Genomic DNA, 22,261 nt, shown 5'->3' with positions numbered 1-22,261 from the left:
GAAATTAATAATAATAGTATAAAAATGTATGTAGCTATATTTAGCAGTACAAGAAAAAAAAAGGGAAATGTACAAAAATCGAGATATTTTCACTGGTGTTCTAATCTTAGTGGCAGAGAAGTAATTAACAACTCAAAAGGGAATTGCCTGAATTTCACATATGTAGTCCCATCTCACAAGCCTCCTGCAGAATCATTGCTTCAGGAGTTTCAAAAGACAGATTTTTGTATTTTCCTGAAAGCACTCTGGCTGGGTTTTGTTTCTTGCTAGGGGGTATCATTGATGTTAATTTTCATTTGATACAGTGTTTTCACTTCCATTAACCTGTAAGACAAGTCGCTATATAACTGGAATGTTGTCTAAGATAGAATAGGAGTAAATTGTTTCTACTTCCAGTACAGGATTCAATTCCAGTTGAATCTTTCAATAATTCAAATATGCTGCCATTTTCCCCCCCTTTCTTTCTTTATTTTCTTTTTTCTTTTTTTTTCTTCTTTTTTTTTCTTCTTTTTTTTCTTCTTCTTCTTTTTTTTTTTTTTCTGGGTTACTCTTCAGCTTACCTGTCAGTAACAACTCTGCAGATCTGTCTGAGTTGACACACTGCATATCCTGCTTAGAGAACTGACCTTGGACATAGGTTTAAGGTGTAACTGGAAACTGCACTGTAAGGCTGTGCTATTTTTTCCCCTGAAACTCAGGTGGTACCCTTGAAAAACAAGTTCAGGGTGTTGAAAGAGTCCTCAATTTGCAAGGTAATGAAAATGGATTTAGCATGCACAAGAAACAGTTAATTTATTTTCATTACAAGAGACAGTTCTGAGTCACCAGCCTGCACATGTGATGCATAAGAAGTGCTTGAGGAATACAAACCCACACCTTAACAAGGATAGCAGCCTCTAAGCAGTGACCCTGGAAGTGGCTGTGTGGTTTAGATAACTACACAGCGGTTTCAATATAAACACAGAGTCACAAAAAACATGCATGGCCATACCACTGTCTGAATAAATAAGCTGACTCTGCTAGAACATTCTAAAAGGAGTGAAGCAAGAAGTGATATTTATAAGTGAAAGAAACAAAGCATCAGTAATCAAAGGAGTAATAATGAGTCATAATCAAAACCACTGAAAAAAAGAACTCAAGGTATATTTCCCCTGAGAACACACAAGCGCAGTCATATGCACACATGCACAAACAAAATCAATGAACTTATGGAAGAACTGAGTTTTGATTTGTTCCAGAACTTGTGTTATCTCTCAAGGGGACATTTTTTATTTGTCTCTGCAGGTTCTGCAAGCTCACTGCTGATACTGGTCTTCATGAAAACTTAGCTTTGAAAGAACCACAGTCAATGCAGCTGCTTCCTCCTCCACATTTTGAAGATTACAGATAATAGAAGTAATATACAAGAAAATGATTCATGGCTCAGAAATCAAAGTCTTACTGGGAGGATAAAAACTTTACAGCAGAGGAGATGGAAAAAACATAAATCTGAGCTGTGTAAAAAACATCTCCCCTTTAAATTCTCTCTTTGCTATAGAGGAAATGGGACAAAAGGAAAATAGTCTCAAGGAGAAAAGCAAATCCAGAGTAGAATAGTCAGTCTATTCCCCTCTGGGCTTGTAAAGAGCAAGCTCAAATCAAAATCTTTGGAAGTCCTTGGGAAAAGGATACTCTTAGCAGGTGGCAAATATAGAAGCTTTGTGAAAGATGATATTTTCCTAAGGAGAATGCAAAAAAATTCTTCAGAAGGTGCCAGAAGCCAAAAAAGTTATTTTGATTCAATATGATTATTGATTAAATCTCTGTAACAATGGCCCCACCATGGGAAACTAAGTTCTTCAGTTTAGTTCCAAAAGAAATTACCAGATATTCTTTTGAAGCCATGATCCACTGCCTTGGGCTGAGCTTAGACACAAAAAACTCCTCACCACACTTGTGTTTTTCTCTAAAGGGAGAAGGCTCAAGGTGCCCCTTTGAATTACGGTGAAATAGCAGAAAGAGATGGACAAAGCCCTTCTGTTTCTGATTGGCCAAAGTTAAATGCAGGGCAGCTGAGGAGTCCAGGTCCTATTGCATGAGTATTAGGAAAACTGTAATAGGTCTGTAATGGGATTTTAATCAGTGTCTCAAAATTGACTGAAGAATAAAAATTATTAATTTGTCATTCTATGGTACTCTTTTCCTAGATCCTGCACAGAATAACCTTCCTTCAGGGAAAACAAGAGAAGTTCCCTTATCCAGTATTACTATGGAGACTAAGGACTGATTTTCTTTGTTTATACTTTAAATTCCGGTTCTGCTAAGAGGATATTGAGAATCTGCTGACAAACTGCCACTGTCACTCTGTAAGTTCAACACTCACACAGTTGTGGTCAGCAAGGACAGCTTTGCTTTACGTCTGTGTAGAGTCGACATTTGCTGAAAACCTTTGCTTGATCTTTGAATCATTGCAGCACAGAGTCAAAAACCCCCAACAAATTCATCTCCTCTTTGTGCACCTGTTCTCCATGAAATTCGATAAGTTTGTTTCCATGGTGGATCACCACTTAGAAAAATCATTAGAGGTTAAGAAAGCATTCCTCAACACTAAAACAGCAAATCAGAAATAGACATCCTGGATATTTAATCCAAGGTGCAAAACAGGCCCCAGAACAGATTTATGGGATTTTTGTCACAGGGACTAGATGAGTCTTTATCATTCTGATAGAATACAGCAGTTTAAGCAGATCTTTAGAGGGGTAATAAAGGCCCTTTTTGCTGACTACTTTTCAGAATGCAAGTAGTGTTTTGTGAGCTGCAGTTAAATATGAAAAATACTTCTGGAACACAAAGACATGTAATCATGCATAAACCAGTTTTCTGATCTTTGTCTCCAACAATAGCCACTATTCAAGAACAGCTTTAATCAGGTAATAAATCAGGCAAAAAGAAAAATGCAATTGTCATTTGTGGGACCAAAATAAAACCTATATTTCTGAAAGAAGAATATAGTTAGTTTTGCAACAGCAAAACTTATGATTCTGCAATCTTCCTTGGTTTGTGTCAAAACAAATTGCACTGAGATGGATGATTTTCAGATTTACTTTGATCAGTCAATAGTGTAGGAACAGTTAATTGCTGTGGCCTCTGCTGATTAATGGATTCTTGAGAATTTGATCAGCATGGGGAAGAAGCCAATTGTATGGAATGACAAATATCTTTGCTTTCTTTAATCCTCTTTGCCTGCAGATATTAAGCTTTCAACTGTCTCTTTTTAAGAACTACAAAGGCCATCAGTTCTGTGGTATGCTTACTCCTGTACTCAGGTATATCTGTGAGTTGGCCTAGGTGACGTCACCGTCACTAGATGTTACACAGAGTTAGCTATGAAATGTATGGCAAATTATATTGTAAATCTGGTGGGAAAGTATGACTTCATGTGCTGCAAAACATCACTGAACTATGGGTTAACACTTGGTATGGACAATCTTCAGGACAAGACAAGCTGTCACGGTGTTGGCTGCAACCACAATGAGAAACTCTTCTAAATTGGTACATTTTTATTTGGTTGGTACTTTTTCCTCCTTCTTTGCAAGCAAAACAAACATCTCTTTTCTTAAACAGTTTTTCATAACTATCACTGAATTTAATTTACACATGAAACTGAATTTAACTGAACACATGAACTGTGCTATGATGACACTCAACATCTTTAATATTAATAGTGTTGGTTTTGATGCATGTAATACATCAAAAAAGAAAAAAAAAAAAAAACAACCCCCCCCCCCCTCCAAAAAAACACAACAAAAAACCCCAATTGGTTGTGGTTTGTTTTTTCTAATCCTTTCCCAGAAATTTAATACTTTGGATCTTTCTTAAAATTTGCAACAAAAGCACAGATTAAAATTTTGGCAACTTCTCTGGAATGGAAACTTTGTTTTCCACAAGGTGAAACAGCAGCTGTTGTGTACATTCAAGAAAGAATACAAAGGGGAGTTCTTAGTAAATGCAATGGGAATATAAAACAGGAACTTTGCAAAGGACTGGGGTTTATATTATCTCCTGTGAGAAAAATTATACCAGATTTTTGACAATAATATATGGTCATGGAAAGAAATTTAAATTTATTCATAGGCAAAGTTTTTAAGAAACTACGAATCATATCTTCAAAGTTCATGGAGAGAATGAAATTAATCAGGATGGAAGGAATACACCCATTCAGTTTCCCAGAAGGCTGTGTCACTCAGCCACATTCTAATAAAGGCTACTGCCTGCTCAGATGAGGTTTCATTTATACTAATACTTAGAAATGGCTCACACTTCTGAGACTGATATTTCTAGAAGCACTCAGATCCAGGATATGAGGAATACAAGTGCAAGAAAAATATTATTTCTTATTTTTTGTCATCAGTTGTAAGTGCCTACTACAAAAAAGTTTATCAAACATAGCTGAGACACAAACAAACACAGACTGACCTGTGGTTGTTCAAACACCATAAATAACAAGCAACAAATATATGATATGAATTTTTCTGCATCACCTCAGTCTTACAGGCTGAATTATAGTAGTCTTTACTGTGGATAGGTTTTGTATTATTTATAGTTCACACAGATACTAGTTGTTTTAAATTAAATCAGACAACCTTTCCTTACTGCACCTATTATAAAAGAACTGCCTTAAAACACTGAGAACAAATAAAACATGTGGGTCAATTGCACAGAGTTTGAATTTTTGAAGTGTGATTTAGAAGGGCCTTAAACAGTTGCTCTGCCTTTGGTAATGAATTTCACCTCCTGAAATATAAACCAGACTGAATGAAGCAAGACTACAATTTTCCTCAGTGCATTCCAATTTTGAGTGTGTGTACGGTGGAAATTTATACATGATACTGATTTACTCTATCACTAGATGATCAAACTGGAGGATGTATACCTCTTGTCATCACTAAGCCTGGAGACCAGCAACTACAAAAAAAAGTTCCAGTGCTTTACGTGGAAGCATCTAGTCCTGATCAGTTGATCTGACAACAATCTTGTCAAATTTTATACATCTACAACCAGAGATTACAGTGATGAATTTTGCATCGTGCTACCATTTATATCCTATAAGCATAGTAATGACAATGTTGACAAGAGCACCCAACAGAAGCACAGATGTTGAGAGATATTATTATGCAATCTGTATTACCACTCATCTACATAAACTTAGTTGAATAATCCAAATTGCCACACTTACCAAAATATAAAGGAGCCTATTGATATTTTAAATGGAAAAGTAAGCCATTGTAGGTGTATTTTCATAGATCAAATTTCTCACATCATGCTTTCATAGCAAAAGGTCTTTTGAGCAGACAAGCAGACAAGTTTCCACTAAGGGTGTCTCCAAAGTTACCCCTTTCAAATGAGTTTCCAGCCAGAAGTAAGGGGATAAAACTAGAGAACTTACGATCTCCTTGGCAGCGCACAGGACCCACGGACACCTTGGCTTCAGACCCGGGACGGTCAAGGTCTCCAACCACCACCTGGCTGACTGGTAGGTGCTCTTTGTATGACAGCATCCCACTGTCTTTCCTCCTGAGTTACAGAGACACAAAAAGAATGCAATCGTGAAGTGTATGAAATTATTTTCCTTGATCTAAGCAATAAAAGAATAGGTGTGCAACAATTGCATGCAGCTCAAACCCCATTTCAGTTAGCAAGACCACAAAAAGTCAATTTATAGTCATGTCTTAGAGCTCCTCGTGCCAACTGCAGCAACCAACCTAGTGCTTTTTTCATGCTTAGACCAAATCACTACGCACAGTTACAATATTTTTCCTCTATTATTTCAAGAGATGAACCCAACCGGCATTGAGTGTTCTTTCTTCCAAATAGAAAATGAAATAAGCAATATTTAATGAGGTACTTTTATCTGTCAGCTGGTTTGCCTCTGTGGACTTTTTTGGCTGCAATATTTTTTGTTGGTTTGTATTTTCAGCTTTGTGTTTTTAATTTTTTTTTTTTATAAACACACACATAAAAGGCTAAATTATCCACACAGGAAAAAATGCCCTATATATAGTATTAAGATTATAATTTTTGACAGAAAAGAAAGAGGAAACAAAATAAAGCTATCTATTTCTCTCTCTTTTTCTTGCCTCTCTTTCTTTTTAGCTCTATCCTGCCATGTAATTGGGTATCTAAAGTAAGGAACTTTTTGATCTAAAAAATCAATTCCTTTGTTCAAAAATATCACAGGATGAATGCAGTATCTAGAAAAGTTAACTGAACCACACAATATGACTATAACTGAGAACTTGTAATGATTTCAGGAAAATGAAAGTCTTTTTCATCTCTGACTTGGATGACTCCAAGATCGGACTCATTATATTGCTAATAACTGGGCAGCGCAGCAGGGATCTGGGATAATGTTCAGAGCTGTGGAAATCTTCAGAGTCTTCCAGTAACACACTATTGTTTTCCTGTAGCACCTCCAGTCATCATCCTTATTTGGTCCATCTGAAGAGATGGAAAGCAAAACTTTCTTTTAAAAAGAAGCACAACTGAATTAGTTAAGAAAACAACCATCACATCTTCGAATAACAGTTCTTTGGAACTAGTGTCTGTTCTCTGTGATGAAGAGAGTAATTAGAGATTTAATTACTAGAGTTTTTCAAATAGCAGGTGACTGTTTTACTTAATCTGTGTGCTCCTCCCCTTCAGAGAACTTTCTCCTTTGTGTTATGTGACTCTTTGGCTTGCTGGAATCATTAACCCTCTTTGGCTGGACACTGCTGCACCAGGTGCTCTGTCGGTGAGGTTGTTACAGGACATTGATAGAAAGGGAGGAAAATGGAGAGCAGGAACCCTGGCAGGCTGCTCCTGCACATCGAGCTGTCTCGTAGCATACCGCTTTTCATCCCCAGACCGCCATGCCTTTACAAAGGCACCCTTTTCATCCATTTGGAGACAAGCAGTTCAAGAAAAGAAAGATTAAAGGGCTTTCCATTTAAGAAAGAAAAAAGTGAATCACAAAGGCAGGTATGTAGACCTAATCTTCATCACTGCTAAAGACTGTATCCATGGGACCCACTCCCTTCTAATAGAGGACAAATGTAGGTTATCACTTTACTCTTTCTGAGGTTTTCCTTTGAGACTGTCTTTCTCTGCTGATTTTTACTCTTTCAAAGAACACTTTAAAGTTGGGCATATCTATTTAAAGTAAAGAATTCTTCGAAGAGTGGTGAAAAGAAAACTATTGGCATTTTTCTTTTTTCTTTCTTTCCTCTCTCACAAAACCAGATAATATTTCAGCTCCAAATAAGGATGTTAAAGGGCGGCAGCTTTCCTGTCACCAATAGCTTTCACCTTCTTATAAAGAAATAAAAAGAAGCAGTAACAATTTACTGATAATTTTTTACTCATTTTAATATTTTATTTATGCACTTAGTGATATGGACACTTTAAAGCCATTGCCATGACAGTAAAACCTAAATGTTTGAGTTCCTTTCAGAAATAGCCTTATTTTCTGGTCATTGCTTACTTGTGTCATCATTGTAGCAAATGCACTTAAGCTATTGAGGACTGGGAGTGCTTAACTAAGAGTTGAGAGAGGTGAGTTGCCTTTTCAACAGCAGAACCTGGGTAGTTCTTTTTCTCTTAATAAAAATGGGAGAATGATGATTTTTGGTCCGCACATGTGCCAATAACACAAACAGACTCAGAGACCGAATGGCTCTGTTATGCTTTTCTAATGTACTTGTATTTGGACATACTAATCAGTGCTGACAAAATCAAAAAGTTTTAAACCAAAGACTGATTATTGTACTTGACTTTGTACAACACATTTAGAAATAATCACAGCTCGAACACTCAATTCCTGCAAGTGATAATGCTTCTGACGGTATTTAAAGACTTTGCACATTAATAGGGTGGAGAAACTCTCTGAAGTCTTTCCTCACCAAGAAAAATTCCCTCAAGAGAATAAAGATTGAATTCAGAGAGTCATATTCCTATTAATAGCCAAATGGGAGATGAATGAATCTGATCAAATCCTGTAATTATTACCAGGAGATATTGATGAAATCTCAGCATAATTTTCTATTCCTAATTTCTTTTCCTATTTATAACAGTCTGCAAAGTGCTTCAGGGTGCCTTTGAATGAAAGTAGCAGATATTAGTGTGAGATTTATCATTTTTTTGATTATGATCATCTACTTACTCTTTATAAGCATTCAGTGGTATGTAAAAAAGAAATGCATTATATATGTATCAGCAAATGACACATTCAAAGTAATAAGATTCTGTATCATTATTAACTTGTGTACATACTGACTTAATACAACCAGACTACTGCTACTGGAGTAATTTATTTTCTCTGATTTTGTTAGACATCACTTAATTATTAGCCCGGCTATACAAAGTAAAACAAATAAAGAATGTATTACAGGTAGGAATGGACTTGGTTTTAAAAGATATGGCTTCATGACTTGAGGAACTGAAGTTATTTTGATAACACAAAAGTATTGGAAAGTATTTTTGGACATATATTAAAAGGTCTTCTAAGTCTTTACCTGAAACGTCATAGCCATTATTCAAAAGTAGCAATTTCAGACTGCCATAAATATATTTTTGTTCTTTGGACAAATTATTTCCCATAATTAGGATTACTCCAGACTTTTTTTTTTTTTTTTTTTTTTGTTAGTAGGTGTGGCAGCTTTTCCTAGACGTTTAGTGTCCTCGTAAAAGCTTTTTTAAATAAAACACCAAGTGGACTTAAAATGTAGTGTTAAGCACATAGAATGCAAACTCCAAAGTATGACATTTTCAAAGGTATACTGTGGCGGTGTGTGAAATTTGGTTTATTAAGGTTGTAATATCTTTCTTTGTTCCCTCTACACCACGTGTACCCCTCTGGCAAGTGACATAACTGTCAGTTTTCTGTCACTCACGAAGCCCGTGAGTTTTGTATTTCTCCCCACTCCCCTGGTTGGCAAAAGTTAAATATCGCACCTGTGTAACAGTCCCTAGAACCCCTTTTATTGGTTGTTTTGCCTTTACCCCTCCCTGACACCATCTGTATAAAGGTTTACGCAGAACCGCCCTCGGGGCAGTTGCGAGAGCAGACGCAGGCGCGGATATCGCGCTTGCCGCACAATAAACGCTGCTACCTCACTGCCTCCCATCCTGCCTCTGCTTCGTCACTTTAAGACCACTGCCAAGGATCTCTCGAAACAAAGAACCCACAGGAATCAGTATTGTCGCACAGCGCACGAACTGATCCTCGTCCCTTGTCACGGTGTCCCAGGCTGGCCGTGCGTGGAGACGCTGAGGTCTCGAAACACAGCACCGTGACAGTATACAACTTTCCATCTCTCACAAGACTCAAATTTTACTATGTGAGCACCTCTGTATAAATCCCTACATCTCCATCATCTGTCTGAGGGAGGTATAAAGCAGTTTAGTCCAGCAAGGATCTGCAAACCAATGCCTGTGAAAACATTGTGAAGGGTACAGGCATGCTAAATACTGGTATTTTATCTCATCCAAAAATATCTGGCAAAAATTTTATTTATATTAAAACTACTAAGAATAATAAATATTACAGACAATTTAATGAACAATGCAACTTTGGCAGCAAATGTAATAGTCTGGAAGTGAGTTACTTGGAAATAAGCAAGATCTAATTAACAGGATTAAAAACAGGGCAAACAAAAACTAGGATTAAAGCAAAACTAACTCTTGAAAGGTTCTGATAAAATTTAGCTAACTTTTTAATAGACATACTGTGCAACACAAACCCCATGCTTTTAGATTCACCCTATACTCAGGGCTCTGCCTTTTGGAATTATAAACTGCAAACCATATACTCAAGGTAGGACAAAACTTTTTGTTTCCACTGGATTTTGCTGTTCTCAGGGATTCTTAGGCTCTTTTGTCCCTTTCCTACGTGTCTTGTCACCTTAGATGCCCTTATATGTTAAGTTGGAGCTAATGACTCACCCTTGATTTGTCTGACATGGGATATTATGGAAAATTTCTCATTACTGTACAGGGTCATAAAAACTGACAGATGATCATAACTCAATTTAAGTTTTTTCAGTACTCTGGCATTGGACAGGATAAGATCCTAGGAAATATGTGGTTCCTAAAAGCAAAAGAAGGAGGAACTCTTACAGTTAAGACTGATCTTAAGGTAATTAAACTTCTCTAGCATGCATAAAATATTTTTAATTTTGAGAGCACTCACCTCCTTGAAGTCTAAACAATCTGATGAAAAATCATCTAATCCCAGCATCCATATTACTAACATAAATCCATACTTTGACTTCTATTAGTAAAGATAAATTATACCAAAGACATGAGGTTGATGGTACAGCATTCACAAATAATCCTTGTTTATAAATTACAAAATATTGAATTGACTTGATTAAATTAATTTAAGGGGAGATACACTGAGAAATTGGTCAGAAATATCTCATTTGAAAAATCCAACAGGAAGGAGACTAAGAGGGTTGACTCTGGTTTTACAGGTTCTCTTGCCTGTAAGGACTTCTTGACTTTCCTTTCAAATAGGAGTTTGTGAGAAACTGAAAAACCACAGAGAAATGTGAATAATGGAGATAGCAAATGAGGCTCTGCTTTCTTTTGAACAATATGGAACCAGTTTCCAGTGAAAATCTGCCTGTTCTGAGTATTTGCTCATATTCTCCTTCCAAAACACCAGTTGAGACAGAAAGTCACTTTAAGCAGAGCAGGTCCTCTTAGAATCTTCATTCGTTTAGTGTTATTTTGAAAAAAATAAAGGAAATTTATGGATTCTCTTCTTTTGAGGTCCAGCAACTCACCTGACTTGACTGTTAATTTTTCCTATTGAAATACTGAGATAATTTAGGAGCAAAATCTTGGACTTCTGCCATGCTGTAATTGATCTTTGCATCTGTCAACAATTTAATCAATGTTATGTCAGAGTTTCAATTTTTTTAAGTAAGTCAGGGAATATATGTGACATTTTCTTTAGAAGAAATGCTAAACTAGGATGTCCCTTTCACCTTTGGTAATTACAGAGACAAGATTACATGGGATTCAGCTGAAGCCAAGAAAAAAACTTCTGTAAATGTAGAGCTGAAAATTGATGATATGGGAATTTTTAAAGGAAAAATTGATATTGGAAAGGGCAATGCCTTTCCCAAATATTTTTTTCTCTTAGTTCAATTTCATTTGGCATTTTAAGTCAGTATTATTATTTGATCTCAAAATATTTCAAAATCAGAAAATTATTTTTAAAAATATTGGTTTATAAAATATTTAAAATATCCCATAACTAACAATGCCCCAAAAGTTTTCTAGTCTTACTAATGCTTTAGTTTATGGCAGAAATGAGAAAACTGTCCCCTGAACAGGTGTAATCATTTGAAGGACAATAAAATAATGCCCCATTCAGCTACTTAACATGCCTCAGAAAGTTAAATGTTTGTCTTCGTATACCACTTTGACAAAGAGAAACCTACATTCATTCCATGATCTCCTCACAGATGCTGAACTCTCCCTGGAACAGCAGGCTACTGTAGCTCTGAGGGAAGAAATTCATGAAGAACTCTACTGAGTATTTCCACCTGTTTTAAAAATTGCCTAATTTAAAACACCAAGAATTTTAATTACACTTTTGTGTATCTGAATGCATTACAGTGATGATCATATTTTACTGTGTGGACACTAGAAGTAGGTATCTAATGAAATGTACATTTTTTAATATCTGCACTACTGAATGTACTGTTGCCAGGTCTATGCAACTAAATGCTGAATTCTTTGCTGCATCTACTCTACTGGCTAGCCACAAACCTTTGGATCCCATCCTATCAAACTACCAGACCAAACGTTCTTCTGGCAGGATTTTTAGGGCACAAGGATCTGTATTGGAAGAAATATTAAACATCTCAGAGCAGCAGCTCAGAGGCTTCATTTCTTGGAGTTCTTGACAACTTTGACAGTTTTATTTTGTGTGACTGAAAGAGCTAAATAAAAATAATTGACTATGGCATGACAAAATAACAGATGGCTATAGTTAATGCTGACTTCAGCCCCTATATGCCAGTTGAGTTCAATGCAGCACTGAAGTGCATAACTTTGTCTTGAACTTGGTCCAGAAAACTGAAAGCAGTATGGTACTTACTGCATCCAGAAAATGTCAGTAAAACCTAATTGTGTAAACATCTACCACTACTCCCACCCTTCCAATGGCACCTCCTGCAGTGTTCATCCTCACATGACATCTATGCATACATCTCATACAAAACTGAAATCAGTCTACGGCAGGCACACTGGGAATATAAGGAGGCTGTGATTTAGCTCATGTTTTGAGTTGCTCGTATAGCTTGGAAACCAACTATTTTGGGAAAAGCTCTGATACTGATCACATCCTGGAAAAAAGTGCTGGATTAGATAACCTCACAAAATCTCCACACGTATGATGCAAGCGACCAAAAGAGGGCAATGAAGCAGGTGAGGGGTCTGGAGCACAAGTCCAATGAGGAGCAGCTCAAGGAGCTGAGGTTCTTAAGCCTGGAGAAGAGGAGGCTCAGGAGAGACCATATCACTCTCTACAACTGCCTGAGAGCAGGTTGCAGAAAGCCAGGGACTGGCATCTTCTCCCAAGTAACAAAGACAAGAGGAAATGGCCTCCAGTTACATCAGAAGAGTCTTGGATTGGAAAAACATCACAGATGTTTGGATGACAGAAAATCTAATTTGCTTGCTAGACATCACATAGAAAAAAAGCACTCCTGTACTAAATAATAATCTAATTAGCCAATAAAGAGACAAAATATAGGAGAAGTTATGTCCTGTATTATTAAAATTCCATGTTACTATTTATCTATTTCCCTTCTGTAAAGGTCCCTACAGCATCTGTACTGATATTTAAGAAAAAATTAGGTATTTGAGCCTATTTTTCAGTAAGCTCTCTCCATTCTGCCTGACATCAAAGTTTAATTGTATCAACCACAATCTCTTATTTTCCATATCTATAATCAGTTCACATATTTTAAATACTGTATTTCAAGGGTGTTGCACATAATGTGTATCCTCTCAGAACACATCAGTTTCAGTCCTTACAATCACACTGTAATTTAATTTTGTCTCCAGTCTCAGCCCCAGAAGATTCCTTCCCATTCTACTTTCATGAGTGTGTGGAAGAAGGCAAATCCCCAGCAGTGATCCTTCTCTCAGAGTGGCACTTACCCCATCAGGACAGATGACCAGTTTTATTTAGCCTTTCTTACACACCACACAGCTTGTACATCTGTAGCTCTTTTCTCCTCACAAGGATTTCTTAACCTACTGCTGTTCGAAGCTGGAATCAGTGATTCTACAAATCAATATTTTTTCTTTCTGTTTATCTAATAAATAGAGAAGATGTTTCTAACTGAAAAACAATTAGTAAAAGTAAATTAAAAATGAATTTTGCATCAGGACTGTGATTTTTTGATGCTGTAATCATTTTTTAGACCTATGAAAGGTAGACCCTTTAAATGATCCAGCAGCTGGTGAAGAGATGGGGAGTAAATAGCTATTTAAGACATGCCAAAGTCAAACGGAAGTAGAAATTTGTGACAACTGCCACTAAACAAACACCCAATCAAAATGAAACCTTAAAAGATTGTCTACAAATTGTGCTATAAACATAATGAATGATGTTTCTGTGTCTACTGAGGAAGGAAAGTGGGGTCTATTATCATGAAAGCACTCTAGTTAGAAGAAGAATTAAATATCCCACTACAAAACATTTTAAATGTACATCCATTCATCAGAAATAATTATCTGAAACTGAATGCTCCAAGATATTAAAGCACATTTAAAGCAATGGTGCAGCATAGAGGTAATTAACAGATGTCTTTATTCATTATGTAAACACTTTGCTATCAAGCACAAGCAAAACTGGGATACTTTCCCTGTGCTAGTAAACACCCACATATATCTCTTTGAATTGATTTAATTTCAATTAGGTTCCTTTTTTAGTGTTTTTGCTAAAAAGATGGATGACCTTGGTTTGAAGTGATATGCAAATTTATCTGTAGGTTAATTTCTTCCTGACCTTTTTGTGTTTTTGTGATATCATTATCTCTTGTCTGTGTGTGTGTTTATCTCCACACACAGTGAAGTAACTGGAGAAATAGAAAGGATACTAAAGAAGGTACTTACTGAAGTTTTAAAAAACCCTGCAATTCCTGAAATGTGTACAACTGTGCCAGCTCCAGAGACAGCTGGGTTCTGCGGGACTGTACACAGAGATTCTCTCACTGCATTTACTCAAAGCATTATGAGAAAACTGAATGACAGAGATTAGCATTTAAGGCACAGAGAAGGCATGTTACACCACACTTTGTGCTAAATATTAGCCCAAATGCAGATGCCCTTGTTTAGAAAAATCTGTTTTGCTGCACTGACTGTAGAAAGTTAAGCATTTATTTAGCGTTTTGTTGATCACACTTATACAAGATTAGTGACCTGTTCTTGAGCCAAATTGCTCCACTTTATTGCTCTGGTGGGTTTCCATTATAATTCCTGTTAGCCTTTGAGCTCAACTTTCCTCACACTACGTCACCACTTTTTTTCCTCAGCAAAAGACTGGCACAAACTTAGCAGAAATCTCCATTCATTGCCTGTAGTCGTGCATTTCTGTACCCGAGCAGGTGTTTCCATATAAGGAAGTGAAGCTAGAATTTTCTATAGCCTGCTCGCTGTAATTGGCTCAGTCCCAGCACAGACACAGTGATAGGACTTTAGAAGTGCACCTCAAAGTCTAGTGTCCATCTCATTGGGCCAAGAGCCAAAAAAGCCCACCTAGACCATCGAGTACTAAAGGGCCTGCATAAGGGTACACGAGGCTTTTTGGGAGTGCCTTAGCCTGTGTAGCTTTGCTTGGTACACGGTGCTCGGCTTATGTCTTTTCATTTTGTAACGTTTATTATTTTTCCTGTTATTAAAACTTTATTTTACAAAGCATATCCTGGGAAGCCATCTCGCTATTTTATTAAGCCATGACTCCGCTGGCTGGACCCTCGGAGTTATCGGGAGAAATCCCGATAAATGGCGCCTTCGAACACGGACCCTACATTAGGGTAACTGAGTCGAAGTTTGCTGACAAGCCCTCACGTTCAGCTAGGCCATTTTGCTCTTGGTTTCCGTTTTTTTAAAAGCGAGCTCGTGGTGGTTTTTTTGGTCGTGAAAATAAAACCACATTTTTGGGTCAAAAAGGTTGAGAGGGAGCCTTTTGACTGAACCCCTATACCGGTGAGAGGGGGTCTTTGCCGGACACCGATTCTGGTACAAGGTGGATTACTCTTTAGAAGAGAGAAGCTGCAGTCTAGCAGAGCTGGAGACAGAGAACAGCTAATCACCGAGTGACCTGAGAGAGTCGGAGACAACCAAGAGCTGCCGGGAGATCACAAGAGCCATTCTGGTGAGTGACAATGGGGACCCGGCAATCCGTAGAACAGCGAGACACCTTTTGTTATTTTAATTATAAACTGACTATTCAAGACTATAAGTTTGAGAGGAAAGAACTTAAAAAACTTGTGAAATGGGTCTATAAGAAGTATCCGGACACTAATACAGCTGAAACAGTAACAGTGGAATTTTGGGACAAAATAGGATTGAAGTTGTATAATTCAAAGAAAAAATCTGTGTTAAAATTAAGACCCATCTTTAAAACTGTGTTAGACTTTGTAACAGAAGAAGGTGAAAGGCTCAGCAGTGAAAAAACACTTGAAACTGCAGAAAGAGAAACCTTGGGAAAAGCCTCTAAAAGCAACCATAAAAAAGGAGCCCAGAAAGTAAAATGCAAAAAGGCTCCTGCTCACCTTAGACATGAAGATAAAAATCCAAGTTCTGATGCCCCAAGTCCCAGAAAAAACCGGTTTGATTTACTCCCGAGGAGAAGGCACGGGGCGGCTCAAAGCCCTCCCCCGAGCCGTCCTCAGACCCCCGGAGTGGGACCTGTGCCAGCCTTGGCCAAGCAGGCAAAGATTCCATTCCAACCGCCCTCCCCACCCCCTCAGTCTCCTGGTACGAGATACGGGCGATCCCGGTCCGTTAATTTTGAGCGCGCGAGTTTTGAACAAAGCCCTGAAAGCGCGGGCTCACAGAACAATGAAAAACGTGGAATCCTCCCCATCTCTGAGGCAGAAGCTGTAGCTCCACGTGGGCGGGCTCAGTACAGCCCGACGCTGCGGCACGCTCCATCTGATGTGTCGCTCAGCTCCTCCCACTCCAGCACGGGAGGCTCCCCCTCCATGGGCAGTGCCAAGCCTCGGGCACCGCCCCGGGTTGGCACCCACAGCCTGGACAGACACGCCCTGGCTGTGACGAGCGTGAGAACCGGATGTGACATCCCAGAACTTGCCCTCCCCAAGATGGCGGCGCCCATGCCGGAGAAATGTAAACAAACTCCGATGAAAAATCAGAAAGTTTCCCACACGTCCTGCAGTTTCTCTGATGATTCAGAGGATTCATCAGCCAGCATAGATCCCTGGCACAAGATAAGGAAAGAAATCAGCACCCCAGAGCCAGCCCGGCTCTGGCGACAGGAGACCAAAACAAAACAAAAACAAGGACAGAGCAAGACTGAAGCAGTGAAAGTTTATCATCGTCTAAAACCCTCCAAGAAAACAGAACAGAGACAGCTAACAGTTCAATTCCAGCAGCCAAGATACAAAGTAGACTTCGTCCAAAAGAAGACTGTCATGAAAACCACCACAAGAATCCACCAAAGCAGCAGGCTCAAAATACCTTAAAACCCTAACCTATTCTTTTATTTTGCAGTTTTAACAAGAAACCCAGAACTTTATAAGTTAATTTTTTCATTAAGATCTGAAAAAGACTACCAAGTAATTCCAATACAAAAAGTTTTTCTTTTCTGTTTTGTCAATTAAGCAAGAAGATTGTAATAACTTGCCCAAAAATTTATATTCCAAACTAATTATAAAAGCGAATTCCTAAATAATTTTTCCTTTACAGGAAAAGATTCTGCAAAAATATTTTGCTTGCTCATATCTTTAACTGAAATAGTTAATTCAAAATTCAAAAGTTTTTAAAAATGGCCCATATAAATATTACAAAAAAAAAAAATTATTAAATTCATCTCTATAATTAAATTGAAAACCTTTCAAAATTCATACTCCTCTAAAAACAATTCGTTTTATAAATAAGTCAAGAAAATCTAAAATCTCATAACCATGTAGTAAAATCCTAACACCAAAAAATAAAAATCAGATTTTAAGAAAGTCTAAAAACTATATCTCAAAACCAAAAAAGAACAACTGTCTACATGTTTTTCAAAGTTCATATTTTATGTTTACAAATTTTTATGTTGCAAGTTTGGTAGAGGGAGCGAAAACCTCTCAAGAAAAAGTTCTAATCAATTGTAAAATTCACATTAAAATACTAATCTTTTTCCTTTTTCTCAACAGCAACTGTATTGTGTCACATGTTAAAGCAAACACTAAACTCCTAAGTTTTATAGCAAATAGCAAGGTAACAGCAAACTTTTAACCATACATCAAAATACATCAGCTCTTGTAAAAAGTGTCGCATATATCTCAAAGTCAAATTAAGACAATTGTGCAACCATGCCCAAACTACCAAACACTAACTACGCCATCAATAGCAGCAAAAGTTAACCCTCACAATTAAAAACAAGTATCATGCAATATCAACCATTTAAACAATTCAAACAAATTCACTTGTCTAACCACACACTTTTTAAAGTATGTTCTACCTCAACACATAAAGGAGAAAAAGACCAAAAAAGACAATTAAAACATCTCTTGTAAACATTTCTCATTCCTAAATGTACAGTTCTTAAAATTACAGAAGTTTTTCAACATATCAAAGTTACCACATATTATAACTAATTCATTCAAAAGCCAATCTATTGTTAAAAAACACACAAACAGCTAAAAATGCTCTTTAAAAGATAAAAATGGGAAAAAGTGTAGTGCTTTCTATTATAGAAAGGTTGAACAAAGTTATATGTATGTTTTTTAATCTCTCATATTCATAAAAATTCTGAAAACAAGACAAATTTTAGAGCCTGTCCTTTATGGCAGGGAGAGAGGTTTTGTTTGTCTCCACAGGTACAGACTCTAAGAAAGTTCCTGCAAAAGAAGTTGAGTCACAACTACAAAAGAAGAAAGGAGAGCAGAACACACCTCAAGAAGAGCATGCAAAAAGACCCAGAGTGACCACAGACTGTGTCTTCAAAAAGACTTCTGCATTTTGACACAGCCCAGCACTATAGACACTGAAATACGTTTGAAGCAGAGACTTAAGTTTTATAAAAGTTGCACTGTTAAAATTTCTGAAGTTATTATTGTCATGTCAAAATTGTTCGTTGTTGTATGTTAAAAGTTATTGTCAAATCTTTATGCAAAAGAAAAAGAAAATATAGTTCACTTGAAAAAATCTCCCCAAACAAAAAGTAAAATAAGATTCATATGTAATTTGAGACTAAATATTAATTTTAAAAGATTGGCTAATAAAAAGAAAGTACCAAATTTAAAATTTTGTAATCCATAAAACTACAGCTTAACTATAAACCAAATTGTTAAATAACAATAAGTTATTGACACAATCACAATTATGAACAAAAGTGAGAATTTTTTCAAAGTAACTATTTCTCTTTTTTTTTCTTTTTTTAATATGATTTTACAGGGTGAGATGTAGTCGTGCATTTCTGTACCCGAGCAGGTGTTTCCATATAAGGAAGTGAAGCTAGAATTTTCTATAGCCTGCTCGCTGTAATTGGCTCAGTCCCAGCACAGACACAGTGATAGGACTTTAGAAGTGCACCTCAAAGTCTAGTGTCCATCTCATTGGGCCAAGAGCCAAAAAAGCCCACCTAGACCATCGAGTACTAAAGGGCCTGCATAAGGGTACACGAGGCTTTTTGGGAGTGCCTTAGCCTGTGTAGCTTTGCTTGGTACACGGTGCTCGGCTTATGTCTTTTCATTTTGTAACGTTTATTATTTTTCCTGTTATTAAAACTTTATTTTACAAAGCATATCCTGGGAAGCCGTCTCGCTATTTTATTAAGCCATGACTCCGCTGGCTGGACCCTCGGAGTTATCGGGAGAAATCCCGATAATTGCCTAATAGAATTCCATCTGAGCTCAGCCTGTCTTCTCCTAGCACAATGCTTGACCAACTCCCCCAAGATTTTTTCTGCCAAGTCAGCTGTGACAGCCCTGACTGCATGGACTGAAATGGCTCTGGATCTCAGGTTTCTAACAACATGTGACAATATGGTCATGAACAAAGGAGGCTGATGATAGTGTGATTCCCCTGCCCTCTTATGTCTAAGAATGGTGCTTTTCAAGACTCAAAGCAATTCTGGGTAGATTTTATAGGGAAGCTGACCCTGAAGCAATCAGGTTGTGCTTCTCTGGTATTTCAGACTGTGACATTTTTTTATCAGCATTAGGTGAAGACAGAAATTAAAATATAATATAACATAGGTCGAAAGGCCTAGGGCTCACAGTATTCAGAGGGTGCACTGAGAGCCTTGCCAACGCTGAGGTGCATTTCAATGGCTAGCTATGTTAACTTGCCAAATGTTGATGCATCTTTTCTTTTCTGACAGCTTAAATGTAGTTTACTGCAGATGCTTCTTGCCTTAAAACAAGGCAAGAGATGAGACTGACGTTGCCTCATAGACTTAGGGATACCAAGAAGTCTGTCTCTCCTACCTATAGCAAAGACCATGCTCACAGTGCAAGAAAGGTTACAGTCACTAATGACAGCTCTCTGCTACTGCAGGCAGCCACATCTCCTAATCTGCAGACTCTTAACATGTCTGCACTAGTTAACCCAAGAGGAACATAATTATCTTTACAGTGGCTCCTGTGGTGTTATGTTTTGGGTTTGTGAACAAACCAGTACAACATAGGGATGGTTTTGTTATTGATCAGCAGTGCTTACAAGGTCAAGGCCTTGCCTGCTTCTCACATCATCATGTGGAGGAGCATATTTGGAGTGATGGCATTTGTCTTCCCAAGCAGTCTTTATGCATGATGGAGCCCTGTTTTCTTTGCGATAGCTGAAGACCACCTTGCCCATTGGAAGTGGTGAATGAATTCCTTACTTTGCTTTGCTCAAGCATGCAGCTTTTGCTTTCTCTGACAAAGTGTCTCTATCTCAATCCAGAGGATTTTTGACTTTTCCAAATCTCTCCTTCATCCCAGTGAGGGGCTGTGAGCAAACTGCTGTGTGGAACTTAACAGCCTGCTCAGGAAGAATTTGTCTGCTCTTCCCCAATACTCTTACCTAAAAGCTATTCCATAATGATACCTTCCATTGAAAATGTTACAGGGTGAACAGTACTTGCAGCATCCATTTATAGACCTGTTTTCCATGGCCCTGTTAAATCTTTTCCTGAATGTGTGTCTGCTTGCACAGCCTCCTTTGGTAGCCTGTTCCAGAAATTCATTAGTGTAAAGTAGCACATTTTCCCCATCTGTTTAAATCAGGTCTCATTCCAGACAGCAGGTTGGTATCAGCTTTTGCTGTCTGTGCTCTGCTCATGCGCACTATGTAACAGTGTTCTACTGCATGTGAACTTCCCCTCATCTCTTTTCCTTTGGCAAAAGACAAGAAGTGATTCCATGAGTGTGTAACAATACCCCTGTTCCTTCTGAGCAAGGCATTCCACTGCTCTTAAGGGCACAAACCAGAAATGGGGTCAGCAAGGAAATTATGCTCACATTATCTAACATATCACTAAATCACAGAATGGTTGCGATGGGAAGGGGCTTCCAGAGATCCTCTAGTCTGACCTCCTTTGTAGCCTTCCAGAAGGATGTGAATTAATAGTTTTAAAATATCTTTTTCTTTAAAAAGCCTCCATGTTTACAAACAATAATAATCTGCTTTCAGATTATAGAGGAGTCACTGATAAAAAAACAACACAACCTGGAGATTTGCTGGTACATTCTTAAGTTGTATCAGTATAATTCATATTGAATTTACAGTTTTTTTACAAGATGAAAACTAATTTGCGAGCATTAATATATCAGAAGTGGAAACTGAAATTAGGTAAGAATCAGGACAAGGTAGGTGCTATAAACTTTCAAAGTAAGTCACTAGAAGGTTCTCAAGAAAGTTGAGTAAGTTACAAAAGCTAAGCAAAGGCAGGTTGAGTTGGCAGGCTAAAAAAACCAAGCACACAATTTTTTTCATTGTACAACTAAATGAAAGATATAACTAGAGATATAATCATGAGTATGTCCATTTCCCCCTAAAAACCTGAACTATTTCAGTCACACATTGTGTTTATCTCCTATAAATAAGTGCTCCATATAAAAAAAATCTCTCAGATAGAAGACAGAATTGGCATAAATATTGTATGTGGTAAAAGACAAGATTAGCACACACATTCAAAAAACACACAACTTACTTAGCAACTGAAGCTGAACTCCTACTATGATAATGAAAGCAAAAAGAAAATCATGTATTGCCTACATATTGTTTCCTTGTAATATATATTTCATAGTGTTTTGCAGATGGCAAGAGCAAAACTGACATTGAGTCAGAGAAGAAACAGAGCCTGAATTTTACAAAGAACTGCAGCTTGTTCGGCTGCCAACCTGTGGAATGGGAACCCACTCATAATCCACCACAAAAGCACTGAATTTGTCTCAGAAAAAAAAAAAACAAGCCCCAAAACCCCCCACAGTTGCCAGAAAGAGAAGAAAGTGTTTCCAGATGCTACTCTTTTCCTGTAAAGAATGTTTTACTGAGGGTTTTTTTGTTTGCTTGGATTTTTTTTTTTCCTATTGTTTTGTTCCATCCCAAGACAGGCAAAAATATGTCAACAAATAAATGTATTTTGAATCACAGAATTTCCTTGTTTCAGTATTTCTTTCAAAACACTGCAAATTTTACAAGGACTTTATAGCCAATCATAAAATTGTTGCATCATTTTGCAACTAAATGAAATCCTCAAATTTCAGGAAATGCACATAAGTCAGAAATAGCACGCAACTTAATCAATATTAGTTAATATTAACTATTATTCCTACTATTGATATTAATACTATATCCTACTATAACTATTAATATCTTCCCATATTAATACTGGAAGATCCCAGTATTATCAAACCTAACCCCTGCAAGCTCTGCAATTGGGCACTTCACTATTCAGCTCAGACAGCAGATTGGGTGTACTAAAGTCAAAAAGTTATTCCTTACCCATTTCCTATAAATGAAAGAGGAAATAAAAATCTAAAGCAGGCACTAGTAGTGTGCT

General features: G+C 37.4%; 1 protein-coding gene across 1 annotated transcript in view; it reads right to left on the bottom strand.

The window, feature by feature from the left end:
• Positions 1–22,261, bottom strand: part of CNTNAP2 (contactin associated protein 2) — a 1,042,914-nt gene that overhangs the window by 154,222 nt on the left and 866,431 nt on the right. The window contains exon 15 of the mRNA XM_063405816.1: positions 5,426–5,553. Coding sequence (XP_063261886.1) covers positions 5,426–5,553 — 128 coding nt within the window. The remainder of the gene's footprint in view (positions 1–5,425; positions 5,554–22,261) is intronic.

Source organism: Prinia subflava, chromosome 1, assembly GCF_021018805.1.
Source record: "Prinia subflava isolate CZ2003 ecotype Zambia chromosome 1, Cam_Psub_1.2, whole genome shotgun sequence".
Lineage (NCBI taxonomy): Eukaryota > Metazoa > Chordata > Aves > Passeriformes > Cisticolidae > Prinia > Prinia subflava.
This window is presented reverse-complemented; position numbering and strand designations above follow the sequence as displayed.